This window comes from Rattus norvegicus, chromosome 11, assembly GCF_036323735.1.
Source record: "Rattus norvegicus strain BN/NHsdMcwi chromosome 11, GRCr8, whole genome shotgun sequence".
In the NCBI taxonomy this organism is placed as follows: domain Eukaryota; kingdom Metazoa; phylum Chordata; class Mammalia; order Rodentia; family Muridae; genus Rattus; species Rattus norvegicus.
The window spans coordinates 92,994,213-93,021,510 of record NC_086029.1 but is presented as its reverse complement, the minus strand read 5'-3'; the positions used below and the strand labels follow the sequence as shown (position 1 = coordinate 93,021,510).

General features: G+C 46.3%; 1 protein-coding gene across 7 annotated transcripts in view; it reads left to right on the top strand.

Moving 5' to 3' along the window:
- Vps8 (VPS8 subunit of CORVET complex) overlaps nt 1-27,298 on the top strand; it is a 234,143-nt gene that overhangs the window by 119,334 nt on the left and 87,511 nt on the right. For all 7 annotated transcript variants that reach the window (XM_063270364.1, NM_001427620.1, XM_063270362.1 and 4 more), the window contains 2 exons: nt 1,606-1,695; nt 3,910-3,956. In XM_063270364.1, the coding sequence (XP_063126434.1) occupies nt 1,606-1,695; nt 3,910-3,956 (137 nt within the window). The remainder of the gene's footprint in view (nt 1-1,605; nt 1,696-3,909; nt 3,957-27,298) is intronic.

Here is a 27,298-nt window from a genome sequence, read left to right as displayed (position 1 = left end):
TGTTTTAAATCACCCCCATCTCAGGCAGAGACTGAGATCGTCTTCTACTTGATCCATTTGTGAGACCTTCTGCCGAGTTTTTAAATCTGACGCATTGAGCTCTTCGTTGGTAAAGTTGCTCTTTGATTTCAGTCTTTATCACCATTGATTCCCTCATTTATATCCTGTGCCGTCTTCTTTGTTTCATCAGCTCTTTATTTGTGTTGTTTTTTAATTCACTCAAGAATTCGTGTTGTTTGATCTCATTGAACGTTCGTATGGTCATTCTTTTGAATTCTTTGTTATTTTGTCTCACCCGGCCTCACTGGAATCCATTACTGTAGAATTGCTACACTGTGCCGTTCCAAACTTGGTCTTTGCTTTTATCTATGTTGTAAGGGCCCCATTGGCAGAGAAAGGCAGAAATCGAAAAGACACAGTTCTAGCTGCTTCCTACTTCTGTAGTAAACACCACAACCAAATTAGCTGGAGAGGAAAGGGCTCATTTAGTCTCACACACAGTTCACCACTGAGGAGAGGCAGGGCAGGAGTTCAAGGCAGGAACGTGGAAATAGGAAGTGAACAGAGACCATGGAGGAATGCTGTTTACTGGTTCATGCTCAGCTTGCTTGTTTCCTTCCTTCTTCCTTCTTTCCTTCTTCCTTCCTTCCTCCCCCCCCCCCCCCCCAGACTTTATTTATACCTAATTTTTGTGCACGTGCAGTGTCGAGGAGGCCAGAAGAGGGCATCAGATCCTTTAGGACTGGAGGCTGCGAGCTTTCGTGTGGGTGCTGGAAAGCAAGTCCCCTAGAAGAGCAGCCAGTGCTCCTAACTGCTGAGCCATCTCTGCAGCCCCTTAGCTAGCTTCTTACACAGCCCAGGCCTCCTGTCCAGGTACCATGCCGCCCACAAAGGACTGGGTCCTCCCACAGCAGGCATTGACTAAAAAAACACCCCACAGATGAGCCTGCAGATTAGTCTGATGTCGGCAGTTCTTCAGTTGAGAGGCCCTCTTTCTTGGTGTCTCCAGTTTGGGTCAAACTGGTAATAAAAGCTACTCAGTGCGGGCAGAAGTGGGAGCAATCCCGGAAAGGAGGGCTTCAATTGGAAGAGTAGCCAGGGACACCAAGGAGACACACATAGGAATCTTAGGTCTGACAGATGTGGATCCTGTTAAAAATGGTTAATTAACAGTGGGTAAGACGGTAGTGTCTTCACGACTTAGGTTGGGTTCCACAAACACTTCTGGTTTGTAAATTCACCCTGCAGCAGATTTTAGCTAAAGAAATCAAAGCTGGACCCTTACTCATTTCTCGAAGCTCAAGCATGAAGCTCTTTGACAGGGAACTTGGGGGCCACTCACTCCTTTGTTCATCCATAGCTGTTGTGGTCAGAATCCAGAATTCCATAAAGCTTACACTGCTTACAAATTCTAGAGAGGTTAAAAACAAAAACTCAATTCTGACTTGTAGTGTGGGACCGTTCTAGCTTTGCCAATTGGTAAATTAAAGCCTAAAGCAGGGTCTCTTGAAGTACATTGTGGAAACTCAGGACATCAAGCCTCATACCTAAGAATAGCCCATTAAGTGTCCATGTGAAAATGGCCGCCTTTTCTGCTGACTGCAGGAACTTGTGTCCCTGAAGCCCTGTAAGGCTGCAGAGTTGGTTGCTACTCACTTCTCTGGACAGATTGAAGTAGTCATTGGACAGCTTCAGGTAAGGACTGTGAGCACACGATGGGAGGACCTGGGTCCGAGGACTCCTGGCTATACGTATAGCCTAAGCCATAGTTGCCAAGTAGTAGTAGTTTGGTGGAGGTGAAGGAGGAGGTGATGGAGGTGGTGGAGGTGGTGGTGATGGTGGAGGTGGTGGTGGTGGTGGTGGTGGAGGAGGTGGTGGTGGTGGAGGAGGTGGTGGTGGTGGTGGAGGAGGTGGTGGTGGTGGTGGTGGAGATGGTGGTGGTGGTGGAGGAAGTGGTGGTGGAGGTGGGGGAGGTGGAGGAGGTGGAGGTGGTGGTGGTGGAGGAGGAGGAGGTGGTGGTGGTGGTGGTGGTGGTATGTTAGATGTGTGTGCATGCTGTGTATGTGGTTTATGTACTGTGTTTGTGTGGTATGTTTACCTTGTGTGTATTCTGCGCGTGTGTTGTAAGGGGACGTGTATGGGAGCAGCTGTGTGTTGATCTCTGAGTATTGAGATGCGGGAGTGTATCGTTGGATAGCAGATCCTGACACGGAGGAAACATCTCTGAATCTCTAACCTACATTGCCCTAGAAACCGTAAGCCATAGAAGAGCTTCCTGGCTTCTTTGGCTGTAGGACCCACAGTCCTGTTCTGCTGATGGCTCATCTTACCTAAACAGAACTTGGTCACCTTCCAGTAGAGCCATGGTCATGTTTTAGATTTTTTAAGGAACAGCTTCTCTAGACGTGGCTGTGTGCACGGTGAATGCTGAGAAGCTCTGGGAGAGGTACAATGTGAGGGCCACTGTTCCTCATACTTTATCACCACAGTGCCAGGGTGAGTTGGCTTACTTCCATGATGGCCAGAGGGGAGAGTGAGGCAGTCGGACAGCATGCTCACACATCTAACATACCACACCACCTCAAACCCAGAGCCCCTCTTCTCTTTAAAAATCGCTTCTACTAAATCTTGCTTGTCCTGGTGCTTCTGGGATTGTCTTTAAAACACGTAACAATTAACAACCACTTCTACCCCCTCCCCAGTAAGAGTCAGAGAAGCCTGCGATTGATCGGTCACATAAATAAATGTGAGTATGATGGATTTTTTTTTAAAAGGTGACTATTTGATTGTTTTGTTGAGTTCTACACAGTTCTTTCAAAGACATTATATTTTTGCTAAGCTTTAGTGGCCGTATAAACCCACATTGATCTTATGCACTTCCCTTACTTTTAATGCAATTTGCTCCTGAAGAATAGTTCCCAGGGCTCTAGGAAGGAAAATCAAGTCATAACCAGGAGGAAAGGCATGAAAACAAAAGAAAGCAACATAGGGAAGGCAGGGTGTGAAGGCTGATAGAGACTAATGACTGTGCATGGGCCAGTCTTTAAAAACTAGCATGTGTTTCTATAGTTTCATGTGTGTTTGTATGTATACACATGAATAAATGTGTGCGTATGTGTGTGTATGTATGTATCTGTGTGTGTCTCTGTGTGTGTGTGTGTGTGTGTGTGTGTGTCTTTGTGTGTGTTTCCCTGTCCCTTTTCAGTGTGAGATCGAGCCTTATCTGGTGCATGCTAGGCAAGGATTCCATCTCTGTGCTACATCCCTAGCCATAAATAGATTTAAAATTATATTGAAAATTATGCTATTCTTCTCACACGGAATGCTCCCTCCTTGGTAGAGAAGAAACTTGAATACATAAGAAAATGCTCATTTTTGCTTAGGCCTCTTAAGAACTTAGCAACTATATTCATGTGCTATGAGGAGCTTTACCTCATTTTGTCACTACTCTTGACGAAGGCAGGGAAGATACAGCCGGGGTTCAGGGGAGGGGTGGAGTTGTTTTGTTTCCCCATATGGAAACCAAACACTAAGAATTACATGGTCACATTGCTGATGAATGCTGGACATAGAATACAGACTTTGTGCTGACGGCTAACACTTTGCAGTTGTGGTCGATTCTGTTGCAGAGATAGAATGGAATTTTTGGAGGTAGTTGTTCGTTCAGACCTTAAGTATGCCCCAACTGTCCCCACCATTAACTCTCACAGCAGGCCCTACGGAGAGGCAGAGGACAGTTGAATCAGCCTGAAGGGTATTGGAGCTGTGAGAGTTTGCAGCACTGAGGTGTGTGCAGACGCCTCAGGGAAACACAGCACCTGGGTTTGAAGGGCTAGTCTAGACTACTTCTTTAGAATTGCATAATTCTGGAAATTTGATGCTTAATGTGCTTTTTATTTTTCTATTCAGAACCAGCTTTTGCTTTTCAAGTTTTTGAGGAGTCTTCTTGATCCAAGGTATGTTAATAAACTTTGGGGTTCACAGTACACATGTGGAAGGATGGGAAGAAACTAGAGTTAAGACACTGGCCCTAGGCCTCCAAATGGTATATTAGCTCTTCTTATTTTTAATATAAGAAGGAGTGGTTATTAAACAATAAATCATCCTGCTCTGACAGTAGGTGTAAGGTAGTACTTGTCTTTCCACTCAAACATAAGTGTATCAGATGAGTTCCCACTGTGTAAATAATGAAGCCCTATACGCAGACTGTTCCCTTCAGGATGGACCCCTTCTATTCCCCTGGCCTAGTCCTGGGTAAACGGTGTAAATGGGGTACACCTAGTTTCTAGCTCATCTGCCAACTTATTAACTCTCACTCAATATGTTTAGTTTATATTAGCTTTCTAGTAGTGTAGAAAGGTAAATTCAAATGAGATTTTCAGTTGCTGATCTAGAACTAACCAAACCACAATGGAGCAGATTCCAGGAGATGATGGGGTTGGTAACAATGGAGCAGACTGCAGGAGATGATGGGGTTAGTAATAATGGAGCAGACTGCAGGAGATGACTGAGTTAGTAATAATGGAGCAGACTGCAGGAGATGACTGAGTTAGTAATAATGGAGCAGACTGCAGGAGATGACTGAGTTAGTAATAATGGAGCAGACTGCAGGAGATGATGGAGTTAGTAATAATGGAGCAGACTGCAGGAGATGAAGGAGTTAGTAATAATGGAGCAGACTGCAGGAGATGACTGAGTTAGTAATAATGGAGCAGACTGCAGGAGATGACTGAGTTAGTAACAATGGAGCAGACTGCAGGAGATGACAGAGTTAGTAATAATGGAGCAGACTGCAGGAGATGACAGAGTTAGTAATAATGGAGCAGACTGCAGGAGATGACTGAGTTAGTAATAATGGAGCAGACTGCAGGAGATGATGGGGTTAGTAACAATGGAGCAGACTGCAGGAGATGACTGAGTTAGTAATAATAGAGCAGACTGCAGGAGATGATGGGGTTGGTAACAATGGAGCAGACTGCAGGAGATGACTGAGTTAGTAATAATGGAGCAGACTGCAGAAGATGACAGAGTTAGTAATAATAGAGCAGACTGCAGGAGATGACTGAGTTAGTAATAATGGAGCAGACTGCAGGAGATGACAGAGTTAGTAATAATGGAGCAGACTGCAGGAGATGATGGGGTTAGTAATAATGGAGCAGACTGCAGGAGATGATGGGGTTAGTAATAATGGAGCAGACTGCAGGAGATGATGGGGTTAGTAATAATGGAGCAGACTGCAGGAGATGATGGGGTTAGTAACAATGGAGCAGACTGCAGGAGATGATGGAGTTAGTAATAATGGAGCAGAGTGCAGGAGATGATGGGGTTAGTAATAATGGAGCAGACTGCAGGAGATGACTGAGTTAGTAACAATGGAGCAGACTGCAGGAGATGACAGAGTTAGTAATAATGGAGCAGACTGCAGGAGATGATGGGGTTGGTAACAATGGAGCAGACTGCAGGAGATGACAGAGTTAGTAATAATGGAGCAGACTGCAGGAGATGACAGAGTTAGTAATAATGGAGCAGACTGCAGGAGATGAAGGAGTTAGTAACAATGGAGCAGACTGCAGGAGATGACTGAGTTAGTAATAATGGAGCAGACTGCAGGAGATGACGGAGTTAGTAATAATGGAGCAGACTGCAGGAGATGACGGGGTTGGTAACAATGGAGCAGACTGCAGGAGATGACGGGGTTGGTAACAATGGAGCAGACTGCAGGAGATGACTGAGTTAGTAATAATGGAGCAGACTGCAGGAGATGACGGGGTTGGTAACAATGGAGCAGACTGCAGGAGATGACGGGGTTGGTAACAATGGAGCAGACTGCAGGAGATGACTGAGTTAGTAATAATGGAGCAGACTGCAGGAGATGACTGAGTTAGTAATAATGGAGCAGACTGCAGGAGATGATGGAGTTAGTAATAATGGAGCAGACTGCAGGAGATGATGGAGTTAGTAATAATGGAGCAGACTGCAGGAGATGATGGAGTTAGTAATAATGGAGCAGACTGCAGGAGATGACTGAGTTAGTAATAATGGAGCAGACTGCAGGAGATGACAGAGTTAGTAATAATGGAGCAGACTGCAGGTGATGAAGGAGTTAGTAATAATGGAGCAGATGCAGGAGATGATGGGGTTAGTAATAATGGAGCAGACTGCAGGAGATGACAGAGTTAGTAATAATAGAGCAGACTGCAGGAGATGATGGGGTTAGTAATAATGGAGCAGACTGCAGGAGATGATGGGGTTAGTAACAATGGAGCAGACTGCAGGAGATGACTGAGTTAGTAATAATGGAGCAGACTGCAGGAGATGACAGAGTTAGTAATAATGGAGCAGACTGCAGGAGATGACAGAGTTAGTAATAATGGAGCAGACTGCAGGAGATGACTGAGTTAGTAATAATGGAGCAGACTGCAGGAGATGACGGAGTTAGTAATAATGGAGCAGACTGCAGGAGATGACAGAGTTAGTAATAATGGAGCAGACTGCAGGAGATGATGGAGTTAGTAATAATGGAGCAGACTGCAGGAGATGATGGAGTTAGTAATAATGGAGCAGACTGCAGGAGATGACTGAGTTAGTAATAATGGAGCAGACTGCAGGAGATGACAGAGTTAGTAATAATGGAGCAGACTGCAGGAGATGACGGGGTTGGTAACAATGGAGCAGACTGCAGGAGATGGTGGGGTTGGTAACAATGGAGCAGACTGCAGGAGATGACTGAGTTAGTAATAATGGAGCAGACTGCAGGAGATGACGGGGTTGGTAACAATGGAGCAGACTGCAGGAGATGACGGGGTTGGTAACAATGGAGCAGACTGCAGGAGATGACGGAGTTAGTAATAATGGAGCAGACTGCAGGAGATGATGGAGTTAGTAATAATGGAGCAGACTGCAGGAGATGATGGGGTTAGTAATAATGGAGCTGACTGCAGGAGATGATGGAGTTAGTAATAATGGAGCAGACTGCAGGAGATGATGGAGTTAGTAATAATGGAGCAGACTGCAGGTGATGAAGGAGTTAGTAATAATGGCGCAGAGTGCAGGAGATGATGGGGTTAGTAATAATGGAGCAGACTGCAGGAGATGATGGAGTTAGTAATAATGGAGCAGACTGCAGGAGATGATGGAGTTAGTAATAATGGAGCAGACTGCAGGAGATGACTGAGTTAGTAATAATGGAGCAGACTGCAGGAGATGACGGAGTTAGTAATAATGGAGCAGACTGCAGGTGATGAAGGAGTTAGTAATAATGGAGCAGACTGCAGGAGATGACAGAGTTAGTAATAATGGAGCAGACTGCAGGAGATGACGGAGTTAGTAATAATGGAGCAGACTGCAGGAGATGATGGGGTTAGTAATAATGGAGCAGACTGCAGGAGATGATGGAGTTAGTAATAATGGAGCAGACTGCAGGAGATGACGGAGTTAGTAATAATGGAGCAGACTGCAGGAGATGACAGAGTTAGTAATAATGGAGCAGACTGCAGGAGATGACAGAGTTAGTAATAATGGAGCAGACTGCAGGAGATGACAGAGTTAGTAATAATGGAGCAGACTGCAGGAGATGACAGAGTTAGTAACAATGGAGCAGACTGCAGGAGATGACGGAGTTAGTAATAATGGAGCAGACTGCAGGAGATGATGGGGTTAGTAATAATGGAGTAGACTGCAGGAGATGATGGAGTTAGTAATAATGGAGCAGACTGCAGGAGATGACGGAGTTAGTAATAATGGAGCAGACTGCAGGAGATGATGGGGTTAGTAACAATGGAGCAGACTGCAGGAGATGACTGAGTTAGTAATAATGGAGCAGACTGCAGGAGATGACAAAGTTAGTAATAATAGAGCAGACTGCAGGAGATGATGGGGTTAGTAATAATGGAGCAGACTGCAGGAGATGATGGGGTTAGTAATAATGGAGCAGACTGCAGGAGATGATGGGGTTAGTAATAATGGAGCAGACTGCAGGAGATGATGGAGTTAGTAATAATGGAGCAGACTGCAGGAGATGATGGGGTTAGTAATAATGGAGCAGACTGCAGGAGATGACTGAGTTAGTAACAATGGAGCAGACTGCAGGAGATGATGGAGTTAGTAGTAATGGAGCAGACTGCAGGAGATGACAGAGTTAGTAACAATGGAGCAGACTGCAGGAGATGACAGAGTTAGTAATAATGGGGCAGACTGCAGGAGATGACAGAGTTAGTAATAATGGAGCAGACTGCAGGAGATGATGGGGTTGGTAACAATGGAGCAGACTGCAGGAGATGATGGGGTTAGTAATAATGGAGCAGACTGCAGGAGATGACAGAGTTAGTAATAATGGAGCAGACTGCAGGAGATGACAGAGTTATTAATAATGGAGCAGACTGCAGGAGATGAAGGAGTTAGTAACAATGGAGCAGACTGCAGGAGATGACTGAGTTAGTAATAATGGAGCAGACTGCAGGAGATGACGGAGTTAGTAATAATGGAGCAGACTGCAGGAGATGACGGAGTTAGTAATAATGGAGCAGACTGCAGGAGATGACTGAGTTAGTAATAATGGAGCAGACTGCAGGAGATGATGGGGTTAGTAATAATGGAGCAGACTGCAGGAGATGACGGGGTTGGTAACAATGGAGCAGACTGCAGGAGATGGTGGGGTTGGTAACAATGGAGCAGACTGCAGGAGATGACTGAGTTAGTAATAATGGAGCAGACTGCAGGAGATGACGGGGTTGGTAACAATGGAGCAGACTGCAGGAGATGACGGGGTTGGTAACAATGGAGCAGACTGCAGGAGATGACTGAGTTAGTAATAATGGAGCAGACTGCAGGAGATGACAAAGTTAGTAATAATAGAGCAGACTGCAGGAGATGATGGGGTTGGTAACAATGGAGCAGACTGCAGGAGATGACGGGGTTAGTAATAATGGAGCAGACTGCAGGAGATGACGGAGTTAGTAATAATGGAGCAGACTGCAGGAGATGACGGAGTTAGTAATAATGGAGCAGACTGCAGGAGATGATGGGGTTAGTAATAATGGAGCAGACTGCAGGAGATGATGGGGTTAGTAATAATGGAGCAGACTGCAGGAGATGATGGGGTTGGTAACAATGGAGCAGACTGCAGGAGATGATGGAGTTAGTAATAATGGAGCAGACTGCAGGAGATGATGGAGTTAGTAATAATGGAGCAGACTGCAGGAGATGACTGAGTTAGTAATAATGGAGCAGACTGCAGGAGATGACAGAGTTAGTAATAATGGAGCAGACTGCAGGAGATGATGGGGTTAGTAATAATGGAGCAGACTGCAGGAGATGATGGGGTTAGTAATAATGGAGCAGACTGCAGGAGATGATGGAGTTAGTAATAATGGAGCAGAGTGCAGGAGATGACTGAGTTAGTAATAATGGAGCAGACTGCAGGAGATGGTGGGGTTGGTAACAATGGAGCAGACTGCAGGAGATGACTGAGTTAGTAATAATGGAGCAGACTGCAGGAGATGACGGGGTTGGTAACAATGGAGCAGACTGCAGGAGATGACGGGGTTGGTAACAATGGAGCAGACTGCAGGAGATGACGGAGTTAGTAATAATGGAGCAGACTGCAGGAGATGACGGAGTTAGTAATAATGGAGCAGACTGCAGGAGATGATGGAGTTAGTAATAATGGAGCAGACTGCAGGAGATGACAGAGTTAGTAATAATGGAGCAGACTGCAGGTGATGAAGGAGTTAGTAATAATGGAGCAGACTGCAGGAGATGACGGAGTTAGTAATAATGGAGCAGACTGCAGGAGATGATGGGGTTAGTAATAATGGAGCAGACTGCAGGAGATGATGGAGTTAGTAATAATGGAGCAGACTGCAGGAGATGATGGAGTTAGTAATAATGGAGCAGACTGCAGGAGATGATGGAGTTAGTAATAATGGAGCAGACTGCAGGAGATGACAGAGTTAGTAATAATGGAGCAGACTGCAGGAGATGATGGAGTTAGTAATAATGGAGCAGACTGCAGGAGATGACGGAGTTAGTAATAATGGAGCAGACTGCAGGAGATGACAGAGTTAGTAATAATGGAGCAGACTGCAGGAGATGATGGGGTTAGTAATAATGGAGTAGACTGCAGGAGATGATGGAGTTAGTAATAATGGAGCAGACTGCAGGAGATGACGGAGTTAGTAATAATGGAGCAGACTGCAGGAGATGACAGAGTTAGTAATAATGGAGCAGACTGCAGGAGATGACAGAGTTAGTAATAATGGAGCAGACTGCAGGAGATGACAGAGTTAGTAACAATGGAGCAGACTGCAGGAGATGACGGAGTTAGTAATAATGGAGCAGACTGCAGGAGATGATGGGGTTAGTAATAATGGAGTAGACTGCAGGAGATGATGGAGTTAGTAATAATGGAGCAGACTGCAGGAGATGACGGAGTTAGTAATAATGGAGCAGACTGCAGGAGATGACGGAGTTAGTAATAATGGAGCAGACTGCAGGAGATGATGGGGTTAGTAACAATGGAGCAGACTGCAGGAGATGACTGAGTTAGTAATAATGGAGCAGACTGCAGGAGATGACAAAGTTAGTAATAATAGAGCAGACTGCAGGAGATGATGGGGTTGGTAACAATGGAGCAGACTGCAGGAGATGACTGAGTTAGTAATAATGGAGCAGACTGCAGGAGATGATGGGGTTAGTAATAATGGAGCTGACTGCAGGAGATGATGGGGTTAGTAATAATGGAGCAGACTGCAGGAGATGATGGGGTTGGTAACAATGGAGCAGACTGCAGAAGATGACAGAGTTAGTAATAATAGAGCAGACTGCAGGAGATGATGGGGTTAGTAATAATGGAGCAGACTGCAGGAGATGATGGGGTTAGTAACAATGGAGCAGACTGCAGGAGATGATGGAGTTAGTAATAATGGCGCAGAGTGCAGGAGATGATGGGGTTAGTAATAATGGAGCAGACTGCAGGAGATGACTGAGTTAGTAACAATGGAGCAGACTGCAGGAGATGACAGAGTTAGTAATAATGGAGCAGACTGCAGGAGATGACTGAGTAATAATGGAGCAGACTGCAGGAGATGATGGGGTTAGTAACAATGGAGCAGACTGCAGGAGATGACGGGGTTAGTAACAATGGAGCAGACTGCAGGAGATGACTGAGTTAGTAATAATAGAGCAGACTGCAGGAGATGATGGGGTTGGTAACAATGGAGCAGACTGCAGAAGATGACAGAGTTAGTAATAATAGAGCAGACTGCAGGAGATGATGGGGTTAGTAATAATGGAGCAGACTGCAGGAGATGAAGGGGTTAGTAACAATGGAGCAGACTGCAGGAGATGATGGAGTTAGTAATAATGGAGCAGACTGCAGGAGATGATGGGGTTAGTAATAATGGAGCAGACTGCAGGAGATGACAGAGTTAGTAATAATGGAGCAGACTGCAGGAGATGGTGGGGTTGGTAACAATGGAGCAGACTGCAGGAGATGGTGGGGTTGGTAACAATGGAGCAGACTGCAGGAGATGATGGGGTTAGTAATAATGGAGCAGACTGCAGGAGATGACGGAGTTAGTAATAATGGAGCAGACTGCAGGAGATGACAGAGTTAGTAATAATGGAGCAGACTGCAGGAGATGACTGAGTTAGTAACAATGGAGCAGACTGCAGGAGATGACAGAGTTAGTAACAATGGAGCAGACTGCAGGAGATGACAGAGTTAGTAATAATGGAGCAGACTGCAGGAGATGACGGAGTTAGTAATAATGGAGCAGACTGCAGGAGATGACAGAGTTAGTAATAATGGAGCAGACTGCAGGAGATGACAGAGTTAGTAATAATGGAGCAGACTGCAGGAGTTGACTGAGTTAGTAATATTGGAGCAGACTGCAGGAGATGATGGGGTTAGTAATAATGGAGCAGACTGTAGGAGATGACAGAGTTAGTAATAATGGAGCAGACTGCAGGAGATGACGGAGTTAGTAATAATGGAGCAGACTGCAGGAGATGACGGAGTTAGTAATAATGGAGCAGACTGCAGGAGATGACGGAGTTAGTAATAATGGAGCAGACTGCAGGAGATGACAGAGTTAGTAATAATGGAGCAGACTGCAGGAGATGACTGAGTTAGTAATAATGGAGCAGACTGCAGGAGATGATGGGGTTAGTAATAATGGAGCAGACTGCAGGAGATGATGGGGTTGGTAACAATGGAGCAGACTGCAGGAGATGATGGGGTTAGTAATAATGGAGCAGACTGCAGGAGATGACGGGGTTAGTAATAATGGAGCAGACTGCAGGAGATGACGGGGTTGGTAACAATGGAGCAGACTGCAGGAGATGACGGGGTTAGTAATAATGGAGCAGACTGCAGGAGATGACGGGGTTGGTAACAATGGAGCAGACTTCAGGGGATGACGGGGTTGGTAACAATGGAGCAGACTGCAGGAGATGATGGGGTTGGTAACAATGGAGCAGACTGCAGGAGATGATGGGGTTGGTAACAATGGAGCAGACTGCAGGAGATGATGGGGTTGGTAACAATGGAGCAGACTGCAGGAGATGACAGAGTTAGTAATAATGGAGCAGACTGCAGGAGATGACGGGGTTAGTAATAATGGAGCAGACTGCAGGAGATGACGGGGTTGGTAACAATGGAGCAGACTGCAGGAGATGACGGGGTTAGTAATAATGGAGCAGACTGCAGGAGATGACGGGGTTGGTAACAATGGAGCAGACTGCAGGAGATGACGGGGTTGGTAACAATGGAGCAGACTTCAGGGGATGACGGGGTTGGTAACAATGGAGCAGACTGCAGGAGATGATGGGGTTGGTAACAATGGAGCAGACTGCAGGAGATGATGGGGTTGGTAACAATGGAGCAGACTGCAGGAGATGATGGGGTTGGTAACAATGGAGCAGAGTGCAGGAGATGACAGAGTTAGTAATAATGGAGCAGACTGCAGGAGATGATGGGGTTGGTAACAATGGAGCAGACTGCAGGAGATGATGGGGTTGGTAACAATGGAGCAGACTGCAGGAGATGATGGGGTTGGTAACAATGGAGCAGACTGCAGGAGATGACGGGGTTGGTAACAATGGAGCAGACTGCAGGAGGTGGTGGGGTTGGTAACAATGGAGCAGAGTGCAGGAGATGATGGGGTTGGTAACAATGGAGCAGACTGCAGGAGATGACAGAGTTAGTAACAATGGAGCAGACTGCAGGAGATGACGGGGTTGGTAACAATGGAGCAGACTGCAGGAGATGAAGGAGTTAGTAACAATGGAGCAGACTGCAGGAGATGATGGGGTTGGTAACAATGGAGCAGACTGCAGGAGATGACAAAGTTAGTAATAATGGAGCAGACTGCAGGAGATGACGGAGTTAGTAATAATGGAGCAGACTGCAGGAGATGACGGAGTTAGTAATAATGGAGCAGACTGCAGGAGATGACGGGGTTGGTAACAATGGAGCAGACTGCAGGAGATGGTGGGGTTGGTAACAATGGAGCAGACTGCAGGAGATGACTGAGTTAGTAATAATGGAGCAGACTGCAGGAGATGACGGGGTTGGTAACAATGGAGCAGACTGCAGGAGATGACGGGGTTGGTAACAATGGAGCAGACTGCAGGAGATGTCGGGGTTGGTAACAATGGAGCAGACTGCAGGAGATGACTGAGTTAGTAATAATGGAGCAGACTGCAGGAGATGACGGAGTTAGTAATAATGGAGCAGACTGCAGGAGATGACAGAGTTAGTAATAATGGAGCAGACTGCAGGAGATGACAGAGTTAGTAATAATGGAGCAGACTGCAGGAGATGACTGAGTTAGTAATATTGGAGCAGACTGCAGGAGATGATGGGGTTAGTAATAATGGAGCAGACTGCAGGAGATGACAGAGTTAGTAATAATGGAGCAGACTGCAGGAGATGACGGAGTTAGTAATAATGGAGCAGACTGCAGGAGATGACGGAGTTAGTAATAATGGAGCAGACTGCAGGAGATGATGGAGTTAGTAATAATGGAGCAGACTGCAGGAGATGACGGAGTTAGTAATAATGGAGCAGACTGCAGGAGATGACAGAGTTAGTAATAATGGAGCAGACTGCAGGAGATGACAAAGTTAGTAATAATAGAGCAGACTGCAGGAGATGATGGGGTTGGTAACAATGGAGCAGACTGCAGGAGATGACGGAGTTAGTAATAATGGAGCAGACTGCAGGAGATGACGGAGTTAGTAATAATGGAGCAGACTGCAGGAGATGATGGAGTTAGTAATAATGGAGCAGACTGCAGGAGATGATGGAGTTAGTAATAATGGAGTAGACTGCAGGAGATGATGGGGTTAGTAATAATGGAGCAGACTGCAGGAGATGATGGGGTTAGTAATAATGGAGCAGACTGCAGGAGATGATGGAGTTAGTAATAATGGAGCAGAGTGCAGGAGATGATGGAGTTAGTAATAATGGAGCAGACTGCAGGAGATGACAGAGTTAGTAATAATGGAGCAGACTGCAGGAGATGACTGAGTTAGTAATAATGGAGCAGACTGCAGGAGATGACGGGGTTGGTAACAATGGAGCAGACTGCAGGAGATGGTGGGGTTGGTAACAATGGAGCAGACTGCAGGAGATGACTGAGTTAGTAATAATGGAGCAGACTGCAGGAGATGACGGGGTTGGTAACAATGGAGCAGACTGCAGGAGATGACGGGGTTGGTAACAATGGAGCAGACTGCAGGAGATGACGGGGTTGGTAACAATGGAGCAGACTGCAGGAGATGACTGAGTTAGTAACAATGGAGCAGACTGCAGGAGATGACTGAGTTAGTAATAATGGAGCAGACTGCAGGAGATGACAAAGTTAGTAATAATAGAGCAGACTGCAGGAGATGATGGGGTTGGTAACAATGGAGCAGACTGCAGAAGATGACAGAGTTAGTAATAATAGAGCAGACTGCAGGAGATGACGGAGTTAGTAATAATGGAGCAGACTGCAGGAGATGACGGAGTTAGTAATAATGGAGCAGACTGCAGGAGATGATGGAGTTAGTAATAATGGAGCAGACTGCAGGAGATGATGGAGTTAGTAATAATGGAGCAGACTGCAGGAGATGACTGAGTTAGTAATAATGGAGCAGACTGCAGGAGATGACAGAGTTAGTAATAATGGAGCAGACTGCAGGTGATGAAGGAGTTAGTAATAATGGAGCAGACTGCAGGAGATGATGGGGTTAGTAATAATGGAGCAGACTGCAGGAGATGATGGAGTTAGTAATAATGGAGCAGAGTGCAGGAGATGATGGAGTTAGTAATAATGGAGCAGACTGCAGGAGATGACAGAGTTAGTAATAATGGAGCAGACTGCAGGAGATGACGGAGTTAGTAATAATGGAGCAGACTGCAGGAGATGATGGGGTTAGTAATAATGGAGTAGACTGCAGGAGATGATGGAGTTAGTAATAATGGAGCAGACTGCAGGAGATGACGGAGTTAGTAATAATGGAGCAGACTGCAGGAGATGACAGAGTTAGTAATAATAGAGCAGACTGCAGGAGATGATGGAGTTAGTAATAATGGAGCAGACTGCAGGAGATGACGGAGTTAGTAATAATGGAGCAGACTGCAGGAGATGATGGGGTTAGTAACAATGGAGCAGACTGCAGGAGATGACTGAGTTAGTAATAATGGAGCAGACTGCAGGAGATGACAAAGTTAGTAATAATAGAGCAGACTGCAGGAGATGATGGGGTTGGTAACAATGGAGCAGACTGCAGGAGATGACTGAGTTAGTAATAATGGAGCAGACTGCAGGAGATGACGGGGTTAGTAATAATGGAGCAGACTGCAGGAGATGATGGGGTTAGTAATAATGGAGCAGACTGCAGGAGATGATGGGGTTGGTAACAATGGAGCAGACTGCAGAAGATGACAGAGTTAGTAATAATAGAGCAGACTGCAGGAGATGATGGGGTTAGTAATAATGGAGCAGACTGCAGGAGATGATGGGGTTGGTAACAATGGAGCAGAGTGCAGGAGATGACTGAGTTAGTAATATTGGAGCAGACTGCAGGAGATGATGGAGTTAGTAATAATGGAGCAGACTGCAGGAGATGATGGAGTTAGTAATAATGGCGCAGACTGCAGGAGATGATGGGGTTAGTAATAATGGAGCAGAGTGCAGGAGATGATGGGGTTAGTAATAATGGAGCAGACTGCAGGAGATGACTGAGTTAGTAACAATGGAGCAGACTGCAGGAGATGACAGAGTTAGTAATAATGGAGCAGACTGCAGGAGATGACTGAGTAATAATGGAGCAGACTGCAGGAGATGATGGGGTTAGTAACAATGGAGCAGACTGCAGGAGATGACGGGGTTAGTAACAATGGAGCAGACTGCAGGAGATGACTGAGTTAGTAATAATAGAGCAGACTGCAGGAGATGATGGGGTTGGTAACAATGGAGCAGACTGCAGGAGATGACAGAGTTAGTAATAATGGAGCAGACTGCAGGAGATGACGGAGTTAGTAATAATGGAGCAGACTGCAGAAGATGACAGAGTTAGTAATAATAGAGCAGACTGCAGGAGATGATGGGGTTAGTAATAATGGAGCAGACTGCAGGAGATGATGGGGTTAGTAATAATGGAGCAGACTGCAGGAGATGATGGGGTTAGTAACAATGGAGCAGACTGCAGGAGATGATGGAGTTAGTAATAATGGAGCAGACTGCAGGAGATGATGGAGTTAGTAATAATGGAGCAGACTGCAGGAGATGACGGGGTTGGTAACAATGGAGCAGACTGCAGGAGATGATGGGGTTAGTAACAATGGAGCAGACTGCAGGAGATGACTGAGTTAGTAATAATGGAGCAGACTGCAGGAGATGATGGGGTTAGTAATAATGGAGCAGACTGCAGGAGATGACAGTGTTAGTAATAATGGAGCAGACTGCAGGAGATGGTGGGGTTGGTAACAATGGAGCAGACTGCAGGAGATGGTGGGGTTGGTAACAATGGAGCAGACTGCAGGAGATGATGGGGTTAGTAATAATGGAGCAGACTGCAGGAGATGACGGAGTTAGTAATAATGGAGCAGACTGCAGGAGATGACAGAGTTAGTAATAATGGAGCAGACTGCAGGAGATGACTGAGTTAGTAACAATGGAGCAGACTGCAGGAGATGACAGAGTTAGTAATAATGGAGCAGACTGCAGGAGATGACAGAGTTAGTAACAATGGAGCAGACTGCAGGAGATGACTGAGTTAGTAATATTGGAGCAGACTGCAGGAGATGACTGAGTTAGTAATAATGGAGCAGACTGCAGGAGATGACTGAGTTAGTAATATTGGAGCAGACTGCAGGAGATGATGGGGTTAGTAACAATGGAGCAGACTGCAGGAGATGACAGAGTTAGTAATAATGGAGCAGACTGCAGGAGATGACAGAGTTAGTAATAATGGAGCAGACTGCAGGAGATGACAGAGTTAGTAATAATGGAGCAGACTGCAGGAGATGACTGAGTTAGTAATAATGGAGCAGACTGCAGGAGATGACGGAGTTAGTAATAATGGAGCAGACTGCAGGAGATGACAGAGTTAGTAATAATGGAGCAGACTGCAGGAGATGACGGAGTTAGTAATAATGGAGCAGACTGCAGGAGATGATGGAGTTAGTAATAATGGAGCAGACTGCAGGAGATGATGGGGTTAGTAATAATGGAGCAGACTGTAGGAGATGACAGAGTTAGTAATAATGGAGCAGACTGCAGGAGATGATGGGGTTAGTAATAATGGAGCAGACTGCAGGAGATGACGGAGTTAGTAATAATGGAGCAGACTGCAGGAGATGACAGAGTTAGTAATAATGGAGCAGACTGCAGGAGATGACGGAGTTAGTAATAATGGAGCAGACTGCAGGAGATGATGGAGTTAGTAATAATGGAGCAGACTGCAGGAGATGATGGGGTTAGTAATAATGGAGCAGACTGTAGGAGATGACAGGGTTAGTAATAATGGAGCAGACTGCAGGAGATGATGGGGTTAGTAATAATGGAGCAGACTGCAGGAGATGACGGAGTTAGTAATAATGGAGCAGACTGCAGGAGATGACGGAGTTAGTAATAATGGAGCAGACTGCAGGAGATGACGGAGTTAGTAATAATGGAGCAGACTGCAGGAGATGACGGGGTTAGTAATAATGGAGCAGACTGCAGGAGATGATGGGGTTGGTAACAATGGAGCAGACTGCAGGAGATGATGGGGTTAGTAATAATGGAGCAGACTGCAGGAGATGACGGGGTTAGTAATAATGGAGCAGACTGCAGGAGATGATTGGGTTGGTAACAATGGAGCAGACTGCAGGAGATGACGGAGTTAGTAATAATGGAGCAGACTGCAGGAGATGACGGGGTTGGTAATAATGGAGCAGACTGCAGGAGATGACGGGGTTGGTAACAATGGAGCAGACTGCAGGAGATGATGGGGTTGGTAACAATGGAGCAGACTGCAGGAGATGATGGAGTTGGTAACAATGGAGCAGAGTGCAGGAGATGACAGAGTTAGTAATAATGGAGCAGACTGCAGGAGATGATGGGGTTGGTAACAATGGAGCAGACTGCAGGAGATGATGGGGTTGGTAACAATGGAGCAGACTGCAGGAGATGACAGAGTTAGTAATAATGGAGCAGACTGCAGGAGATGACGGGGTTAGTAATAATGGAGCAGACTGCAGGAGATGATGGGGTTGGTAACAATGGAGCAGACTGCAGGAGATGACGGGGTTAGTAATAATGGAGCAGACTGCAGGAGATGACGGGGTTGGTAACAATGGAGCAGACTGCAGGAGATGACGGGGTTGGTAACAATGGAGCAGACTTCAGGGGATGACGGGGTTGGTAACAATGGAGCAGACTGCAGGAGATGACAGAGTTAGTAATAATGGAGCAGACTGCAGGAGATGATGGGGTTGGTAACAATGGAGCAGACTGCAGGAGATGATGGGGTTGGTAACAATGGAGCAGACTGCAGGAGATGATGGGGTTGGTAACAATGGAGCAGAGTGCAGGAGATGACAGAGTTAGTAATAATGGAGCAGACTGCAGGAGATGATGGGGTTGGTAACAATGGAGCAGACTGCAGGAGATGACGGAGTTAGTAATAATGGAGCAGACTGCAGGAGATGACAAAGTTAGTAATAATAGAGCAGACTGCAGGAGATGATGGGGTTGGTAACAATGGAGCAGACTGCAGAAGATGACAGAGTTAGTAATAATAGAGCAGACTGCAGGAGATGACGGAGTTAGTAATAATGGAGCAGACTGCAGGAGATGACGGAGTTAGTAATAATGGAGCAGACTGCAGGAGATGATGGAGTTAGTAATAATGGAGCAGACTGCAGGAGATGATGGAGTTAGTAATAATGGAGCAGACTGCAGGAGATGATGGGGTTAGTAATAATGGAGCAGACTGCAGGACATGACTGAGTTAGTAATAATGGAGCAGACTGCAGGAGATGACAGAGTTAGTAATAATGGAGCAGACTGCAGGTGATGAAGGAGTTAGTAATAATGGAGCAGACTGCAGGAGATGATGGGGTTAGTAATAATGGAGCAGACTGCAGGAGATGATGGAGTTAGTAATAATGGAGCAGACTGCAGGAGATGACAGAGTTAGTAATAATGGAGCAGACTGCAGGAGATGACGGAGTTAGTAACAATGGAGCAGACTGCAGGAGATGACGGAGTTAGTAATAATGGAGCAGACTGCAGGAGATGATGGGGTTAGTAATAATGGAGTAGACTGCAGGAGATGATGGAGTTAGTAATAATGGAGCAGACTGCAGGAGATGACGGAGTTAGTAATAATGGAGCAGACTGCAGGAGATGACAGAGTTAGTAATAATGGAGCAGACTGCAGGAGATGATGGAGTTAGTAATAATGGAGCAGACTGCAGGAGATGACGGAGTTAGTAATAATGGAGCAGACTGCAGGAGATGATGGGGTTAGTAACAATGGAGCAGACTGCAGGAGATGACTGAGTTAGTAATAATGGAGCAGACTGCAGGAGATGACAAAGTTAGTAATAATAGAGCAGACTGCAGGAGATGATGGGGTTGGTAACAATGGAGCAGACTGCAGGAGATGACAGAGTTAGTAATAATGGAGCAGACTGCAGGAGATGACTGAGTTAGTAATAATGGAGCAGACTGCAGGAGATGACAGAGTTAGTAATAATGGAGCAGACTGCAGGAGATGACGGGGTTAGTAATAATGGAGCAGACTGCAGGAGATGATGGGGTTAGTAATAATGGAGCAGACTGCAGGAGATGATGGGGTTGGTAACAATGGAGCAGACTGCAGAAGATGACAGAGTTAGTAATAATAGAGCAGACTGCAGGAGATGATGGGGTTAGTAATAATGGAGCAGACTGCAGGAGATGATGGGGTTAGTAACAATGGAGCAGACTGCAGGAGATGATGGAGTTAGTAATAATGGCGCAGAGTGCAGGAGATGATGGGGTTAGTAATAATGGAGCAGACTGCAGGAGATGACTGAGTTAGTAGCAATGGAGCAGACTGCAGGAGATGACAGAGTTAGTAATAATGGAGCAGACTGCAGGAGATGACTGAGTAATAATGGAGCAGACTGCAGGAGATGACGGGGTTAGTAACAATGGAGCAGACTGCAGGAGATGACTGAGTTAGTAATAATGGAGCAGACTGCAGGAGATGACAGAGTTAGTAATAATGGAGCAGACTGCAGGAGATGACAGAGTTAGTAATAATGGAGCAGACTGCAGGAGATGATGGGGTTGGTAACAATGGAGCAGACTGCAGGAGATGATGGAGTTGGTAACAATGGAGCAGAGTGCAGGAGATGACAGAGTTAGTAATAATGGAGCAGACTGCAGGAGATGATGGGGTTGGTAACAATGGAGCAGACTGCAGGAGATGATGGGGTTGGTAACAATGGAGCAGACTGCAGGAGATGACAGAGTTAGTAATAATGGAGCAGACTGCAGGAGATGACGGGGTTAGTAATAATGGAGCAGACTGCAGGAGATGACGGGGTTGGTAACAATGGAGCAGACTGCAGGAGATGACGGGGTTAGTAATAATGGAGCAGACTGCAGGAGATGACGGGGTTGGTAACAATGGAGCAGACTGCAGGAGATGACGGGGTTGGTAACAATGGAGCAGACTTCAGGGGATGACGGGGTTGGTAACAATGGAGCAGACTGCAGGAGATGACAGAGTTAGTAATAATGGAGCAGACTGCAGGAGATGATGGGGTTGGTAACAATGGAGCAGACTGCAGGAGATGATGGGGTTGGTAACAATGGAGCAGACTGCAGGAGATGATGGGGTTGGTAACAATGGAGCAGAGTGCAGGAGATGACAGAGTTAGTAATAATGGAGCAGACTGCAGGAGATGATGGGGTTGGTAACAATGGAGCAGACTGCAGGAGATGACGGAGTTAGTAATAATGGAGCAGACTGCAGGAGATGACAAAGTTAGTAATAATAGAGCAGACTGCAGGAGATGATGGGGTTGGTAACAATGGAGCAGACTGCAGAAGATGACAGAGTTAGTAATAATAGAGCAGACTGCAGGAGATGACGGAGTTAGTAATAATAGAGCAGACTGCAGGAGATGACGGAGTTAGTAATAATGGAGCAGACTGCAGGAGGTGGTGGGGTTGGTAACAATGGAGCAGAGTGCAGGAGATGATGGGGTTGGTAACAATGGAGCAGACTGCAGGAGATGACGGAGTTAGTAATAATGGAGCAGACTGCAGGAGATGATGGAGTTAGTAATAATGGAGCAGACTGCAGGAGATGATGGAGTTAGTAATAATGGAGCAGACTGCAGGAGATGATGGGGTTAGTAATAATGGAGCAGACTGCAGGAGATGACTGAGTTAGTAATAATGGAGCAGACTGCAGGAGATGACAGAGTTAGTAATAATGGAGCAGACTGCAGGTGATGAAGGAGTTAGTAATAATGGAGCAGACTGCAGGAGATGATGGGGTTAGTAATAATGGAGCAGACTGCAGGAGATGATGGGGTTAGTAATAATGGAGCAGACTGCAGGAGATGATGGGGTTGGTAACAATGGAGCAGACTGCAGGAGATGATGGAGTTAGTAATAATGGAGCAGACTGCAGGAGATGACAGAGTTAGTAATAATGGAGCAGACTGCAGGAGATGACGGAGTTAGTAACAATGGAGCAGACTGCAGGAGATGACGGAGTTAGTAATAATGGAGCAGACTGCAGGAGATGATGGGGTTAGTAATAATGGAGTAGACTGCAGGAGATGATGGAGTTAGTAATAATGGAGCAGACTGCAGGAGATGACGGAGTTAGTAATAATGGAGCAGACTGCAGGAGATGACAGAGTTAGTAATAATGGAGCAGACTGCAGGAGATGATGGAGTTAGTAATAATGGAGCAGACTGCAGGAGATGACGGAGTTAGTAATAATGGAGCAGACTGCAGGAGATGATGGGGTTAGTAACAATGGAGCAGACTGCAGGAGATGACTGAGTTAGTAATAATGGAGCAGACTGCAGGAGATGACAAAGTTAGTAATAATAGAGCAGACTGCAGGAGATGATGGGGTTGGTAACAATGGAGCAGACTGCAGGAGATGACAGAGTTAGTAATAATGGAGCAGACTGCAGGAGATGACTGAGTTAGTAATAATGGAGCAGACTGCAGGAGATGACAGAGTTAGTAATAATGGAGCAGACGGCAGGAGATGACGGGGTTAGTAATAATGGAGCAGACTGCAGGAGATGATGGGGTTAGTAATAATGGAGCAGACTGCAGGAGATGATGGGGTTGGTAACAATGGAGCAGACTGCAGAAGATGACAGAGTTAGTAATAATAGAGCAGACTGCAGGAGATGATGGGGTTAGTAATAATGGAGCAGACTGCAGGAGATGATGGGGTTAGTAACAATGGAGCAGACTGCAGGAGATGATGGAGTTAGTAATAATGGAGCAGACTGCAGGAGATGACGGGGTTAGTAATAATGGAGCAGACTGCAGGAGATGATGGGGTTAGTAATAATGGAGCAGACTGCAGGAGATGATGGGGTTGGTAACAATGGAGCAGACTGCAGAAGATGACAGAGTTAGTAATAATAGAGCAGACTGCAGGAGATGATGGGGTTAGTAATAATGGAGCAGACTGCAGGAGATGATGGGGTTAGTAACAATGGAGCAGACTGCAGGAGATGATGGAGTTAGTAATAATGGCGCAGAGTGCAGGAGATGATGGGGTTAGTAATAATGGAGCAGACTGCAGGAGATGATGGAGTTAGTAATAATGGAGCAGACTGCAGGAGATGATGGAGTTAGTAATAATGGAGCAGACTGCAGGAGATGACAGAGTTAGTAATAATGGAGCAGACTGCAGGAGATGACTGAGTTAGTAATAATGGAGCAGACTGCAGGAGATGACGGAGTTAGTAATAATGGAGCAGACTGCAGGAGATGACTGAGTTAGTAATAATGGAGCAGACTGCAGGAGATGACGGAGTTAGTAATAATGGAGCAGACTGCAGGAGATGATGGAGTTAGTAATAATGGAGCAGACTGCAGGAGATGATGGGGTTAGTAATAATGGAGCAGACTGTAGGAGATGACAGAGTTAGTAATAATGGAGCAGACTGCAGGAGATGACGGAGTTAGTAATAATGGAGCAGACTGCAGGAGATGACTGAGTTAGTAATAATGGAGCAGACTGCAGGAGATGACGGAGTTAGTAATAATGGAGCAGACTGCAGGAGATGACGGGGTTAGTAATAATGGAGCAGACTGCAGGAGATGATGGGGTTGGTAACAATGGAGCAGACTGCAGGAGATGATGGGGTTAGTAATAATGGAGCAGACTGCAGGAGATGACGGGGTTAGTAATAATGGAGCAGACTGCAGGAGATGTCGGGGTTGGTAACAATGGAGCAGACTGCAGGAGATGACGGGGTTGGTAATAATGGAGCAGACTGCAGGAGATGACGGGGTTGGTAACAATGGAGCAGACTTCAGGGGATGACGGGGTTGGTAACAATGGAGCAGACTGCAGGAGATGATGGGGTTGGTAACAATGGAGCAGACTGCAGGAGATGATGGGGTTGGTAACAATGGAGCAGAGTGCAGGAGATGACAGAGTTAGTAATAATGGAGCAGACTGCAGGAGATGATGGGGTTGGTAACAATGGAGCAGACTGCAGGAGATGATGGGGTTGGTAACAATGGAGCAGACTGCAGGAGATGACAGAGTTAGTAATAATGGAGCAGACTGCAGGAGATGACGGGGTTAGTAATAATGGAGCAGACTGCAGGAGATGACGGGGTTGGTAACAATGGAGCAGACTGCAGGAGATGACGGGGTTAGTAATAATGGAGCAGACTGCAGGAGATGACGGGGTTGGTAACAATGGAGCAGACTGCAGGAGATGACGGGGTTGGTAACAATGGAGCAGACTTCAGGGGATGACGGGGTTGGTAACAATGGAGCAGACTGCAGGAGATGACAGAGTTAGTAATAATGGAGCAGACTGCAGGAGATGATGGGGTTGGTAACAATGGAGCAGACTGCAGGAGATGATGGGGTTGGTAACAATGGAGCAGACTGCAGGAGATGATGGGGTTGGTAACAATGGAGCAGAGTGCAGGAGATGACAGAGTTAGTAATAATGGAGCAGACTGCAGGAGATGATGGGGTTGGTAACAATGGAGCAGACTGCAGGAGATGATGGGGTTGGTAACAATGGAGCAGACTGCAGGAGATGATGGGGTTGGTAACAATGGAGCAGACTGCAGGAGATGAAGGGGTTGGTAACAATGGAGCAGACTGCAGGAGGTGGTGGGGTTGGTAACAATGGAGCAGAGTGCAGGAGATGATGGGGTTGGTAACAATGGAGCAGACTGCAGGAGATGACAGAGTTAGTAACAATGGAGCAGACTGCAGGAGATGACGGGGTTGGTAACAATGGAGCAGACTGCAGGAGATGAAGGAGTTAGTAACAATGGAGCAGACTGCAGGAGATGTCGGGGTTGGTAATAATGGAGCAGACTGCAGGAGATGACTGAGTTAGTAATAATGGAGCAGACTGCAGGAGATGAGGGGGTTGGTAACAATGGAGCAGACTGCAGGAGATGACGGGGTTGGTAACAATGGAGCAGACTGCAGGAGGTGGTGGGGTTGGTAACAATGGAGCAGACTGCAGGAGATGACGGGGTTGGTAACAATGGAGCAGACTGCAGGAGATGACGGGGTTGGTAACAATGGAGCAGACTGCAGGAGATGACGGGGTTGGTAACAATGGAGCAGACTGCAGGAGATGACAGAGTTAGTAATAATGGAGCAGACTGCAGGAGATGATGGGGTTGGTAACAATGGAGCAGACTGCAGGAGATGACGGGGTTGGTAACAATGGAGCAGACTGCAGGAGATGACGGGGTTGGTAACAATGGAGCAGACTGCAGGAGGTGGTGGGGCTCGCAGTGGATCTGTGAGCAAACCAGGTCCGCATGTGAGATCCTGAAGTGTAACTGACTATGTGGAAGCACTTGGGAGTTGCGTGTAATGATGCGTAACATCCTCTACATCGCTCTCGTTAGTCGTTTGCTGGGTTACAGCGGGCGCTTTATGCATACATAAAGCACTGTTCGCACACCTCTTGTACCCCACTTCCTCCTCTCATTGTCTGCTTTGGCCCCAGGACAGTTTTGTTTCTACTTTCCTGTCATCTGTATGTACGTGATGTTACGCAGCTATCCAAGTCCAGAACCTAGGAGTAAGAGAACACTTGCAATGTTTGTCTTTCCTCGACTTAATTTGCTTCATATGATGCTTTCCAGCAAACTACACAACCTGTTTTTCTTTGTGCTGAGAAAATGCCAGTGAGTATGTAAACCATACTTCCTTATCCAGTCCTCTGTCGATAGAGAGCTGGATTGGTTCCATTACATCGCTGTTGTGAATATGCTGTAATAAACACTTTTCTTTTCCCAGAAAAGAGGAAGCCCCTCTCCTCGGTATCACCCCACCTTGGAACATTCAGTCCCAGCAGGACTAGGCACATCCTCTCCTGTAAGGGGAGGGGATCCAATGGCAGGACACAGAGTCAGAGAGAGCACCCACATCAGTTGTTAGGAAACCCACATGAAGACCAAGCTGCACATCTGCTACCTATGTGCAGGGGGGCCTGGGTCCAGCCCATGTGTGCTCTTTGGTTGGTGGTTCAGTCTCTGAGAGCCCCAAGGGTCCAGGTTAGATGATTCTGTTGGTCTCCCTGTGGAGTTCTATCTCCTTTGGGCTCCATAATCCTTCCCCCAACTCTTCCATAGGAGTACCCAAGCTCCATCCACTGTTTGGCTGTGGGTTTCTGCATTAATCTGAGTCAGCTGCTGGCTGGAGCCTCTCAGAGGACAGCCATGCTAGACTCCTGTCTGCAAGCGTAACAGAGTATCATTAATAGTGTCAGGCAGTGGTGCTGGCCCATGGGATAGGTCTCAAGTTGGGCCACTTATCAGCTGACTGTTCCTCAGTCTCTGCTCCATCCCCCGTCCCTACATTTTTTGTAAAGATAAATTTTATCTACAAAATTTGTTGAAAGTTTTGTGGGTAGGTTTTGTGTCCCTGTCATTCCACTGGGGTTCCTGCCTGGCTACAGGAGGTGACCTCTTGAGGTTCCATATCCCCACTGCTATATGTCACAGCTATTGTCACCCCCATTTATTCTTGGGAGCCTTCCTTATCCCAGGTCTCTGTTACATCCTGGAGATGCAAACCACCTCCCCGCCCCTGTGAGTTGGAGATTTCCATTCATTCTCATGGCCATCTGCTCATGTCTCCTGTCTCTCTCCACACTTGATCCTGAAACTCCTCATTTCCCTCCCCCTTTTCTCCCCCCCCAGTACCCTACCTCTCTCTCTGCTTCCTAAAACTATTTTATTCCCCCTTCTAAGAGAGATTCAAGCACCCTCAACCAAGCCTTCTTTCTTGTTCAGCTTCTTTGGTTCTGTGGAGTGGAGTGTGGATTTATTTTATGGCTGATATCCACTTATAAAGTGATTATATACCATACATGCCCTCTTGAGGCTGGGTTACCTCAGTCAGGATGATATACTCAAGTTCCATCCATTTGGCTACAAAATTCTTTGTTTTTGACAGCTGAATAGTATTCCATTGTGTAGATGTACCACATTCTATTTATCCATTCTCTAGTTGAGGGACATCTACGTTGTTTCCAGCTTCTGGCTATCACAAATGAAGCTG